The following is a 12,837-nucleotide window of genomic DNA, read 5'->3' as shown; positions in this document are numbered from 1 at the left end:
CTTTAAATTTTTTTATTTTAGAGAGAGAGTGCACCTGACTGGGGGACAGGGGCAGAGGGAGAGAGAATCTTATTTTGTTGTTAATTTTTTTTAATGTTTATTTTTTGAGAGAGAGAGAGAGAGAGAGAGAGACAGAGTGTGAGCAGGGGAGGGGCAGAGAGAGAGAGGGAGACACGGAATCCGAAGCAGGCTCCAGGCTCCGAGCTGTCAGCACAGAGCCCGATGTGGGGCTCGAACTCACAAGCTGTGAGATCATGACCTGAGCCGAAGTCGGACGCTCAACTGACTGAGCCACCCAGGTGTCCCAGAGAGAGAATCTTAAGCAGGTTCCATTCTCAGCGCAGAACCTGACATGGGGCTCGGTGCCCCCACCCTGGGATCGTGACCGGAACCGAAATCAAAAGCCGGCCGGATGCTTGGAGCGTCTGGGTGGCTCAGTCAGTTGAGTGTCTGACTTCAGCTCAGGTCATGATCTCACGGTTTTTGAGTTGGAGCCCCGCATCGGGCTTACTGCTGTCATCTCGGAGCCCGCTTCGAATCCTCTGTCCCCCTCTCTCTGCCCCTCCCCCACTCGTGCTGTCTCTCAGAAATATACATTTAAAAAAAAAAAAAAAAGAGTTGGATGCTCAACCCACCGAGCCACTGAGGTGCCTATGAAGTCTGTTTCAACAGACTTATTGAAGGTGTTATTTCAACCTAATACAGAGTGGTGCTGCTGAGGAGCCTGGAGCCTGCTTGCCTTAACTCCTAATTCAAGGAACTTCAGGATTGCAGGATCCAGACTTTGTTCTGTGACAGATGCCTATACGTTGATACATATGTGTATAACTGCGACCTTTTCCCATTCAAGAATTTCCACAGAAGTGACAATGAGTGACGGCTAAACAGGAGAGGGACTTGTGTCCCTGTGATACAGTGCAGAACGGCTCTCAAGGCCCCATGTGGACCAGGATTCCGGGCTGCTCAAATGAGATTAGGAGTGAACAAATCACTCAATTTCAAAACCCTAATCAAATGTGAATTCTCTCCCATAGCACCAAAATCCTTGATTACGCATATTGTTTATGGCTCTTGAATGACAGACTCTAAGGAAAACTTGCAGGGTAAGGGTTAAAAAAAATTTTTTTAATATGTATATTTTTAATATTTTTTATAGCTTATTTATTTTGAGAGAGTGAGCATGTGTGTGGGAGGCACGGAATGAGGGAGGGAGAGACTCCCAAGCAGGTTCCACTTTGTCAGCATGGAGCCCGACGTGGGGCTCGAACTCACAAACCATGAGATCATGACCTGAACCAAAGTCAGACACTTAACTGACTGAGCCACCCCGGCGCCCCTTAAATATATTTTTCAAACGTGTATTTATTTTTGAGAGACACACACATGCACACACACACACACACACACACACACACAGAATCGGAAGCAGGCTCCGGGCTCTGAGCTGTCAGCACAGAGCCTGACATGGGCTTGAACCCACAGACCGTGAGATCATGACCTGAGCTGAAACCAAGAATCACACTCAACTGAGCCACCCAGGTGCCCCGGGGTGGAGGTTTTTAGATGCTCAACTTTAAAGCTTCGAGATTCATACCTTGAGTCACAGGAAGTTTCTGAGAGTCAGGCCTAATATGAGGAAAATCGGCAAAAGCTGGCTGGAGAAGCATTGTAATCTTCTCTGGACACCAGGGGAGCAGACACGGAGCATGACTGCTGACCGTTCCGTTCTGTTTTCTGCAGAGCTGAGCTCATATTCATAATTACCAGCTGAGTAAAGTACAATGTGACAGAGGAGCTGTAATAGCATCCACATTTCCGAACACAGCAGCTTCAAGAGACCAGTAATTGGGTCAGCACACCGGTGCAAGATGCCAGCCCGAAAGGCCAGCTAACCTTCAGAACGTTGTCTTTTAAGATTTTTCTAGAAGGAAAGCGTGCTCATTGTTTTTCAGTTTCGATCGGGGTCATACCTACACGGTCCTTAAGACCGGGGACTTATAACTTTGCACTAATATCCGAAGGATAATGAGGCCATACAAATGAGACTGGCAGGGAATCTGTCAAGTCGAAGCTTACCTTAGTGCAGGGGATTGAATGTTAACTGGCATCCACTGCACGTTAGACTAGATTAATATGCTCATGATGGATACATTAGAGTAAAATGGGTAAATTAGGATAATTTTCTACCATCAGGTTTTGGGTAGACTTTTCTCAAAGTATACGTTCTTGTAGTTCACTATAGACAAGTTCAGTGTCTAGATGGGGTCACCAGCACCGGGACAAGTTGTAATTCATTCTCTTGCATTTATTTTTTTAATATTTGGCACTAGAACGGATCCTCAACTGTTGAGGAAGACTTGAGTGTGACATCGCATCTGAAACAAATCCTTGATAGTGTTCGTATTTAGGGCTGATGGCAAACCATTCCCAGCTTTAGGAAACTCAGACCAGTAAGCTCATGGGAGACACTTAAACAACTTGATTTAACAGCACCCGCGGAAGGGATCACCCACATCTTCATAGCAGCTTCTTCAGTAGATGTGGATTCCAGGTTTTAAAAAATTATTTATTAGGTACTCTTTATGCCCAACGTGGGGCCTGAACTCATGACCCTGAGATCAAGAGTCACATGCTCTTCTGACTGAGCCAGCCAGGCACCCCCGCATTCCATTTTGAACAAACCAGAGGAAAAGTCATGTAGGTATTAAAAAGAAAATTTTGGGGGCACCTGGGTGGCTCAGTCAGTTAAGTGCCTGACTTCAGCTCAGGTCATGATCTCAGTCCATGGGTTTGAGCCCCACATTGGGCTGTGCGCTGACGGCTCAGAGCCTGGAGCCTGCTTTGGATTCTGTCGCCCTCTCTGCCCCACCTCTGCTTACACACACACACACTCTCTCTCTCAAAAATAAATAAACATTAAAAAAATTTTTTTATAAAAGAAGAAAATTTTCGGTTTCTAGACTAGAGAGGTAGAGGCAAAGGACATCTGGGCTACCCACCACTTCTAGCTTGTTATAACCCTGATAAAATTAACGCTAATTTATCTTTTCCACTTACAATTAGTTTAGTGATCAAAAAACACAGGTGTTTGTCTTATTAAAATAATTATAAATTGGAGGAAAAGCTAGATTTGGTGTGTGTGTGTGTTTGCTTGCTGATAGTTCTTAGAACGTGGTATTGGGAAGTGCTGAGGAAAATCCAGTATCCATGCACTAACCTGTTGGCTGGCTTCCTTGTAATTACAAAGTGTGTTCTGATTTAGTTTGAGCAAATAGTGAACTTGAATGTTCTGCAATCTGAAAATTCGGTGCACTTCCCAAGAGTGAGTCTGTCCCCCTCACTGGAGGCCTTCGAGTAGGACAGAAGACCCCGGGGTCAGAGGACTCAGGCAATAGTGGCTGGGTGTTCAGACTAGGTCGTTTACGAGGTCCTTAAAAAACTTCAAGGAATACAAGACACAGCCAAGACAATTTAAGGCGAAACCGTACAAACGAAATAAGATGGAGAAAAACCCTGAAGGCAAAAAAGAAAAAAAAAAAAAAAGAAAGAATTGAGCGGATGACGAGGAAATGAAACCGCTAAGCAATTTGGTTAGTAAAGGCACGTTAATCATTTTGCAGTTAATGCAGGTTTTCCTTTCCCCGACTACTATTATTTTATCCCTTTCTCTCTTGAAAATGAAAAACCCATTCGTTTTTTTCCTTTTGCTTTTCCCCAGGAATTAAAGGTTTGGTAAGTGGTAATTAGCATAGCTCCCGTCAAAGCCAATTGCCTAATGGGGACCGACATTTGACTTGAGTTGAAAGAATGGGATATGGCTAATGCGGAGTTCATTAGTCCCAGCTGCTTCCTCTGACATTCTTTTCTCCTCCCGTAAGAACGGGCTGCCCTGCCCTCTCTCTCCTATTTTTAGACATATTGCTGTGCCGCTACATTTCTATTCTGGAAGGTAAGTGGCACCAGGGGCAATGTAATGTGTTTGCAGCCGCGCGCACCGTGCATCTGGGTCCGAGTTGCAGACTAAGGTCTTCGCCCCGTAGACCTGTAGACAGGAGCCCTCTCACACGGCTCTGCCTTTGCTCCTGCGCCCCCTCCCTCTGCCCCTGGGGAGATGAAGGGAACCTGCTCTCTGCAGTCCTACTATGTGCTAGGTCCCACGGTCCTCCTCACGCTTCATTTACCCCTTTCACCCGGCGGCGTGGCTCACTCCGAGCCCCACAGCACTTTCTCCATTATCCTGTGCAGCCAAGATGCTTGGTGGATTGGTCTCAAGTAGGGCGTCCCAACACCCAGGCCAGCCAACAGCAGCCCTACTGTGTCTTTGAGACGTAGTTCGAGAAAACATTTTTAATTCCGGAGGGCGAAGACGGAGATGTTGCTGTAACTGGTGAGTAGAGGGTCCATTCTGTTCCTGGAATCCAGGCTTCCTTTACCCCTGGGCTATCTGTACAGGGTGCGCAGGGCTATTCTCTTATACCACCGGCACCGTGCCTGTGGTCAGAAATCTGGCAATTATGCTGTAGACACATGAGGTCTTTTCCGATTCGAGTGGATTCCAACTTGTTACACTGGTGTAACACGACCAGTGACCTGGACATAGAATAGAAAAGACGGTATGGGGCGCCTGGGTGGCTCAGTCAGTTAAGTGTCCGACTTCAGCTCAGGATACGATCTTGTGGTTTGTGGGTTTGAGCCCCACGTCAGGCTCCGTGCTGACAACTCAAAGCCTGGAGCCTGCTTCCAATTCTGTGTCCTCCCCTCCGCCCCCGACACATGCTCTGTCTCTCTCTCTCTCCCTCAAAAATAAACATTAATGAAAAAAAAAAAAAAAGAGCATGTGGACATAAGAGAAAACACACCAAAGTGGGAAAAGCACTGGAATCGGAACCAGGATCCCGGGCCTCCAATTAGCCTTGTGACACGGGCCAAATCTCTGAACCTCGCCAAGTACAGCTTTGCTATGTATGAGAGGATAAGTCACACCCTAACCGGCTCACTCAGTTTTGTGAGGCTCCCATACGTAAGTGCTAACCCAGAGTAGACAGCTAGAAAAATCCCCAGCCGGCATAAGTGCCCCTCCAGGGGCATTCCGAAGACATGCGGGGATGTTTTCCGTTGTCTCCATGCCCACAGATGGCCACTGGCATCGAGTGGGTGGGGGTAGGCCGTGGGATGCCCGGTCTCTGTGCCCTGTCCAGGACGATTCCCCAAGTTGAAGAATCGGCCCGTAGGCTGCGTGGCTTCTGAATGTCATGCTGGACATTCACAGGGATGAAAATCTGTTCCAAATTAGATTACAAAGCCCAAAGAAAGAGTTTGTGCAGAAACAGGATGTATATAAACCAGAAGCCTCTGCCTTGCACCCAGAGAGACTCACAGCCATAGCACATGGAGATCGGTTTAATGACCTTTCATACCCCCTGCTGATAAAACATATTAGAAAACGAAACAGTTTCACAGTGGTAACAAATATAATTTCACAATTAGAAATGGCGAATTAGACTCTCCATATGTCCCTATGGTCTGCAGACTTAATACGCGCCTTTACACAAACCAAAAAATTCATTCACTTGAGAAACGAGTTTGTGGCCATAAATCAACTCTGGTACGTCACCTTCCTGACCATTATCTGTCTTGAAAATTCTGCAGTTCTAGCTTCTGAAAAAGGATAGTGAGTCTGAAATACAACAGCTTCTTTTCACTGCCCTTGACTGTTACTTTCAAACAGAGACCATGAGAACAGGTCATTAGTAAGAGGTGGGGTATTGTGGGTGCAGCTTTGTCATTCAAAAAATGCAAGGGCGGGAGCTGAGATGTGACAGCACTTTTCTGGAAGGGACCGCAGGAGGCTGGTCTTCCAGGCTGTTCCAGAAGGTGCTATCAGGCAGGGGGTACAGTATTAAGGCAGCAGCTACAGTAATCAGGCTGAAGGTATTTACTGAGAATGAGAGAACAAGGCCACGGGGTTTCCGGCTGCAGCTATGTGGGGTCTTGTCTGGCTCGCTTAGGCTCCTGCCGTTCTCTAGGCAGCGAACTCTTCCTGGCCGACAGGTTCCGGAGAGAACGCAGGCTCTGCACCTGCTGGAGGCGCAGGCTGAGCTCCTGATTACAGGCCTGCTGCACCGTCACCGTCTTCTCTGCGTCCCAGCTCAAAGCGGCAGCCAAAGCTCCGGGGTCTTCCTTGGCAACCAGCTGCGGCAAGAATGAGAACCACTGAGAAGCGCTCCCGGCTCCCCTCGCCTGCTGCTCTCTCGCTCCCGGGATTTTCTTGAGGGGACTGAGCTCGGGCAGCGCCGGCGTATGTGAGGTCTTTGTGCTGAAACGCCAGAATCCTTTCACGCTCCATGGCCACGGCCTTTCCTTACCCTCCAACACCGACACGAAAGTCCCTCTGGAAGTTTCGTGGGAGCAACTTGTCAAGTCCTCCACTTACGGGAAATTTAGGCCAGGCGCAAGTCGAGAGGTCTCCTGCCTTCTAGCTACACGGGGAGGTGCCTGGGACAGGACAAGGATGAAGAGGAAGTGGCGCCCACTCTGACGCATCCTGTGTCAGGCTTCTAGTTCCCTGGCCGTGGAGTCAGCACAAGATGACCCCCACCCCCCCAGGCGCACCTTTCACTAGGATAACTTTATGTGCCTCGACTGACGATGATCTCCCTCAGGGGCCGACAGAACCAGAAACCGCCCTCCGAAGCTTGAGCCCCGCCACTCCTCCCCGACCGGTTGGGACATTCCGTTTCCCACAAAGGACCCGAGAATGCGGTTTGACGATCTGCGGGAGTGCACCTGTTTGTTCAAGCCATTCTGATATAGATGAAATGAGACGTTTGTTCAAGCCATTCTGACATAGATGAAATGAGATGTGCATAGAAGAGGCAAACGGGGCAGCGAGGAGCCAGGGTCTGCAGAGGCCAGAAGCAATCCCGTATGCGCCTCTGCAGGGCGCTGCACCCCCAGGGGCAGTGGCTCCCTGCAGCTCAGGGTCCCCCATTCTTGCCCACCTCCAAATCCTGACTGGACAGACTCAGCTCTGGAGCAGGCTTCTCCTTCAGCACAGTAAGGATCTGGCTTGTGAGTGCGATTGTGGAGGAGCTCTCTCTGTTACCACCCGTGTCGACTGCATCCGTCTGGTCACCAACAGTTTGGGACTCTGCAAAGCAGACATGAGGAGATGGGGCACTGGGCAAACATACAGCTGCACAAATGACCGGGGAGCCATCAGTCGGGCAAGGGAGAGGCACGGGGGGGCACCTGGGGGGGGCTCAGTCGGTTAAGCGACCCACTCTTGATTTTGGCTCAGGTCACGATCTCGCGGTTCGTGGGATCGAGTCCTGCATCAGGCTCCACACTGACAACGTGGAGCCTGCTTGGGATTCTCTCCCCCCGCTCCCCTTCCCCTCCCCTGCTTGCGTGCGCCCTCTCGTTCAAGATAAACGTTAAAAATAAAAAAAGACAGAAGCACGTCATTTCAAGATGCCAGCAGTGTGGTGTCACCCTTTTTTGGCCACATTATAAACACAGGTTCTCTCCCCAGGCCCTCCGTTCTCAGGGCGACTCCCTGGCCAGTTGAGTCCTACCTTGCTGCTTTGACAAGATGCCGCCCTCCTTCTCTAAAGCCTGGAGGTAAAGCTCCAAGAGCTGCTTGGACTGACGGGCTTCCTCCCTCTGGTCCAGGACCTGCTGGAGGGTGTTCTGGAGCCCCTGGACGGTGACGCAGCTCTGGCGGAGTTCCTGAGCCAGGTCTGAACACGGAGCATCAATGAGCACCTAACATACAAACACAGACTTTAACAAACCTAAAAACACTTCTAAGACACTGTGGCCCCGACCTGTCCATGGCAAGCTCCCTCCTTCCTTCAGCTCTCGGTGTAATCGCCACCTCTTGGGAACCTGCCAGTGTCCGTCAACTGCACTTCTGGGACTTTATTCTACGGACAAGCATGTGTGCAGAATGACACGGAGCTTCCTGTAGCACCGTCTGGAACAGCAAGACTGATGACAACCCAGATGTCCACCAGTGGGGGAGACTCCTGATTAAGTCATGGCACATGAGCAAAACAGAATACGATGCAGTGGTACAAAAAAGAACGGCAATGTCTTTTACGTACTGATCTGGAATATTCTCCAAATGTTTCTTTAAAAAAGGGTAGATATACTTCCATTGTGGAGTACAGGGACAGGAGAAAATATGTATGTATTTGTTGGCATATACAACATTTCTAGAATGGGAAATTGAGAGGTGATTATCTCTGGGAAGGGAAACCTGGTGGTTAAGGGGCAGGAGTCAGATTTTTCCTGTATGTTCTTTTTATTTTTTTTCCCAACAGCTTTATTGAGATATAACCCACATACCACATGATTCACCCATATAAATTTAGTGTACAACTAGGTGGGTTCTAGTACATTCACAGACTTGTGCAGTCAGCACCCTTGAAAGCACAGCACCCATTAGCTATCACTCCTGTTTCCGCTCAAAGCTTCCCCGACCCCAGCCCTAGTCAGCCACTCTATCTTCTATCTCTGCGGACTTGCATATTCTGGCCGTTCCATATAGAGGCAACTACAAAATCCGTGGCCTTTCATGTCTGGCTTCTTCACTTCGCGTAACATTTTGAAGGCTTTATCCACGTTACACATGTATGAATACTTCATTCCTCTTAGGTCGTATGGATAAACCACATTTTATTTATCCATTCTTCAGTTCACGGACATCTGGGTTGTTTTCACTTTTTGGCTACCCGTATATCCTTTTATACCTCTTGGATTTTGAGCCATACAAATGTATTTATTTATTTATTTATTAAAAAAAATTATTTTTTAAATATTTATTTATTTCTGAGACAGACAGAGACAGAGCATGAGTGGGGGAAGGGCAGAGAGAGAGGGAGACACAGAATCTGAAGCAGGCTCCAGGCTCCGAGCTGTCAGCACAGAGTCCAACATGGGGCTTGAACTCACAGCTGTGAGATCATGACCTGAGCTGAAGTAGCCACTCAACCGACTGAGCCACCCAGGTGCCCCTGAATATAGTTGTTTTTATTCAAATATGTAAGTTTGTAAGTTTAAAAAAATTACGAAAAAAGCCACCTCCTCGGAGGGGCCTCCCCTGATCTCCCAATCCAGACTAGCCCCGTTGTTCTTGGCACACTGCCCCACCTGGTACCCATCGAACATGCTTCCTGTTTTATCTGCCTCCCGTCATCAGAATTTGAGCTCCTTCCATCAGAATTCTGTGTCTGGCTTGTTCACCACTGTACCCCTTGGACAGAAACATGCCAGGCACAGAGTAGGTGTTTAGTAAATACTTTTTTTTGAATTGACAGTACTATTTTTATCCCAATTTTACTGGACAGGAAATGTAGGCAAAGAGGCTAAATTACTGGCTAAAAGCCATGGTGATGGAGCTGGGATTTAATTCGGCTTCTCCACTTCCACATTCTTTGACAATACCTCCTTAACCCTCCAGTGAGACTAAGTGGGTCTAGGCATCTGGATTTTCTACTCTAGGTGCAAGAATTAGAAAATGGAAGAGTCGGGGCGCCTGGGTGGCGCAGTCGGTTAAGCGTCCGACTTCAGCCAGGTCACGATCTCGCGGTCCGTGAGTTTGAGCCCCGCGTCGGGCTCTGGGCTGATGGCTCAGAGCCTGGAGCCTGTTTCCGATTCTGTGTCTCCCTCTCTCTCTGCCCCTCCCCCATTCATGCTCTGTCTCTCTCTGTCCCAAAAATAAATAAACGTTGAAAAAAAAAATTAAAAAAAAAAAAAAAAAAAAAAAAAGAAAATGGAAGAGTCTGGGTTGTTGTCAAAGCATTGTTTAAAAATTAAGAAATAAGGGCGCCTGGGTGGCTCAGTTGGTTAAGGATTTGACTTCGGCTTAGGTCGTGATCTCATGGTTCGTGGGTTCGAGCCCCGCATCGGGCTCTGTGCTGACAGCTCAGAGCCTGGACCTTGCTTCGGATTCTGTGTCCCCCTCTCTCTGCCCCGCCTCAGCTCATGCTCTGTCTCTCTCTCTCTCTCTCAAAAATAAAGAAACATTTAAAAAAATTTTAAAAAAGATGTTAATAAAAATTAAGAAATAATGGAATTATTATGGCAAGACACATGGAAACTAAGGGGCTGGGGGCAGCAGAGCCAGATGAGTGGGGCTGTGGAGGAGGAAGGCTTACCTGGAGGTCTGCCTCGGACAGGAGGATGATGCTGGACACGTCTTCTTTCAGCTGCCTGGCCACATTCCTCCACCTCAGCCCTGCCCCAGTGTCCGTTTCATCTACATCAAGGGACTCTTGGGAAATCCAAGCTGTACCTCCATCTGATATAGGGGAGAAAAAGCCAGTCACAGTCTGGTTAACCTGAAGTGCTATTTTCACCTCCTCCTCCAACACACAGACCTTTAGGAGGTCTGTACATCCTTCCCACTGACCATTTAGAAAAAGTTCAGGGGTGAGGGAAGCGCCTTCTCTCAAGGATTCACGGGAAAGCCAATCCCCATCTAGGACCTGCATTTTCCCTTCTCTTCCACCTTCGATTATTTCTGTGTGAATCTGCTCTGTATCCCGAAAAGAAGCCACTTAAACCTGATGCCCCGGTCATGCATACCCAGGATCCTACCACACTCCCCTTGAGGTGAGTTTTTGTGTCTCAGTAAATGCTGGCTGCACAAATGCTTAACCAGACAAACAGCAACCAGGTGCCTGGGCAGCAAAATGAATCGTGATGGATGTTGTATCGCATAGATCATTTTGTCTACGGCCAGAGTTTCTTACCTGAATTGTTGTACGTCCACTTTTCGTTACTGGCCAATGCGACAAACTTAGTATTGGAAGGCAGACACAGGAAGTAATCATCATCATCCACTATGGTGCCATCCTCTGCCAGGACCAGGGTGATTGGTGCCAGGGACTTATCGATGGCCAGAATGTCACAGGCTGAGAGGAATAAAATATTTGGCAATTGACAAGTATCCATAAGGAAACTACACCTGTCTCTGTACTCTCAACATATATGCTCTCAAAGCGCAGCAGAACTGCTGGTAGGTTACCTACAGTAACAACCACAACCGCCAGCCCTAAGACAACACTTCCCACACGCCTGGTACTGTTCTAAGTGTTTCCTGTGCACAGTATTTTATCTCCTAACAATCCTGTAAGGTAGGGACTATTCTTATTTCCATTTTACAGATGTCAAACCCAAGGCTCACGGAGGCTACGTCACTTGTCTGAGGTCACACAGTAAGTGGCAGACACACAGTCTGACTCCTGACAATGTTTCCTCCAGCTGCTTTACACCCACGTTAGGAGCACTCGCATCTTTACTTGGATGAAAACCAAGCCAAAGTCCGATATGATTCCTTGTGAGCGAGCCGTCTTTCATTCATTTATTCAGTGGTCATCTTAAATTCTCCTGTGTCAAATGTCAAAAAACAAAACAAAACAAAACAAAATGAAAGAAAGAAAAAAAAAAAGGAAAGAATAGTAAAAAAGGAAATGCTTTCTGTTCCATGCAGCATTGTACTCTGCCGTGTTTCTAACCTACAGGAAGGCACAGGAGAAGCAGGAGTTTGCATCTGTAGCTTCTCCTCTTTACTGTCAAGGGGCAACAGGCTTGTCTGGGGAAGATCTGTCCCATGGCATTTGGTGATGGCAATGCCTACAGCACAAACAGGGTGAGGGGAAGCAGCAAAGTAGCCAGTGGACTACAAATATGGTTGGGCAATGTTGTCCAGCACCCAAATAGAACAGCAAGCCTTGGAGAGGCTGAGCTCCAAACACAAGCGCTTCACTGGTCTCTGGGCCAAGTGTATCCAGCCGATGCATTCAAGAGGAACTAACACTTAAGTACCCTAATGCCAAGAACAAATACGTGAACAGTGAGGTGGCAAAAGCCATGTCACGAAAGCATTTATGATGCTTTGGCTGCTCCTGGGTCTCCGAAAGATTTCTGTCTGGTATCTTTTGGGGCTTGGTGACTCACAGAGGAGCACTGAACACTGACACACACTATGACTGGGGATGGCTCACACGTTTAACGTGTACAACTTCACCGTGGATAAACAATTTATTATTACTGGCTCATAATACTTTCAAGTCATGGAAACACAACAGTCCTGTAAAGCACGGCTGGAAATATTATACCCATTCTGCCGATGAGAAAACTGAGGGTCGAGAGCTGGTTTAAGTACAAGGTCAAGCAGCTAGTACGTGTGGGGCCGGGACTCGGAACTTCGGTCACTCAGAGCACCAGTTCCTTGTCTGGTACTCCAGGAAGGTCGGAAGCAGCTGTCTCTACGCTGCACAAGTGCCTGCCAGAGCTGACGACAGAAAGGCGCTGGCACCCTGCTGGGGGCACCAGCGTCACGGTAGGAAGCCCGGAGTCAGGCATGCACCCGGCTAGGTCTGCTCCAAGGTCTGAGCGATTCTAGGCAAGACACCTAAGTCGAGTCGGTTTTAATTTGCATATTTCTTCCCGTCTACCTTCCCACCAAATGAGTCTCACATGAGATAATCGCCTTGAAACTTGTCCATCGCTATGCCCACATGAGTTATTTCCGTCCCAAGTCGCTCCTAGTGACCCCCCTTTGCCCCTGCCGGACCTCCTCACCGGACCCGGCTCCCCGCAGCCCCCGCCCCGGCCCCCACAGCCTCCGCCCGGGTCCCGCGCCAACCCTTGTTCCTCAGCTCCTCCAGGCAGGAGGCCGCCACGCCATGCTGCTCGCGGCTGTGGTTGCGGCGCAGCAGACACGGCTTCAGAGGCCGGATCTCAGTTTCGGCGCCTCCGGCCACCTCCATATTCCTCAGGGTGGGACTCGACTGACTCGGGGAAGTCGGGGAGGCTCCGCGCGGC

At 48.6% G+C, this 12,837-nt stretch overlaps 1 protein-coding gene across 7 annotated transcripts in view; it reads right to left on the bottom strand.

Moving 5' to 3' along the window:
- Window positions 1-12,837, bottom strand: part of DFFA (DNA fragmentation factor subunit alpha) — a 25,525-nt gene extending 12,688 nt beyond the window's left edge. Inside the window, exons 1-7 of one of the 7 annotated variants that reach the window (XM_047869232.1) lie at window positions 12,659-12,835; window positions 10,761-10,922; window positions 10,164-10,306; window positions 7,578-7,767; window positions 7,002-7,150; window positions 6,434-6,495; window positions 6,001-6,192 (exon numbers count right to left, since the gene is read on the bottom strand). In XM_047869232.1, coding sequence (XP_047725188.1) covers window positions 6,150-6,192; window positions 6,434-6,495; window positions 7,002-7,150; window positions 7,578-7,767; window positions 10,164-10,306; window positions 10,761-10,922; window positions 12,659-12,782 — 873 coding nt within the window. In that variant the 5' untranslated portion in view covers window positions 12,783-12,835 and the 3' untranslated portion in view covers window positions 6,001-6,149. Of the gene's footprint in view, window positions 1-5,384; window positions 6,903-7,001; window positions 7,151-7,577; window positions 7,768-10,163; window positions 10,307-10,760; window positions 10,923-12,658 lie in introns of those variants that run through there. The other 6 variants (XM_047869230.1, XR_007154519.1, XM_047869231.1 and 3 more) reach the window with 6 other exon arrangements.

Source organism: Prionailurus viverrinus, chromosome C1 (genome assembly GCF_022837055.1).
Source record: "Prionailurus viverrinus isolate Anna chromosome C1, UM_Priviv_1.0, whole genome shotgun sequence".
In the NCBI taxonomy this organism is placed as follows: domain Eukaryota; kingdom Metazoa; phylum Chordata; class Mammalia; order Carnivora; family Felidae; genus Prionailurus; species Prionailurus viverrinus.
This window is presented reverse-complemented; position numbering and strand designations above follow the sequence as displayed.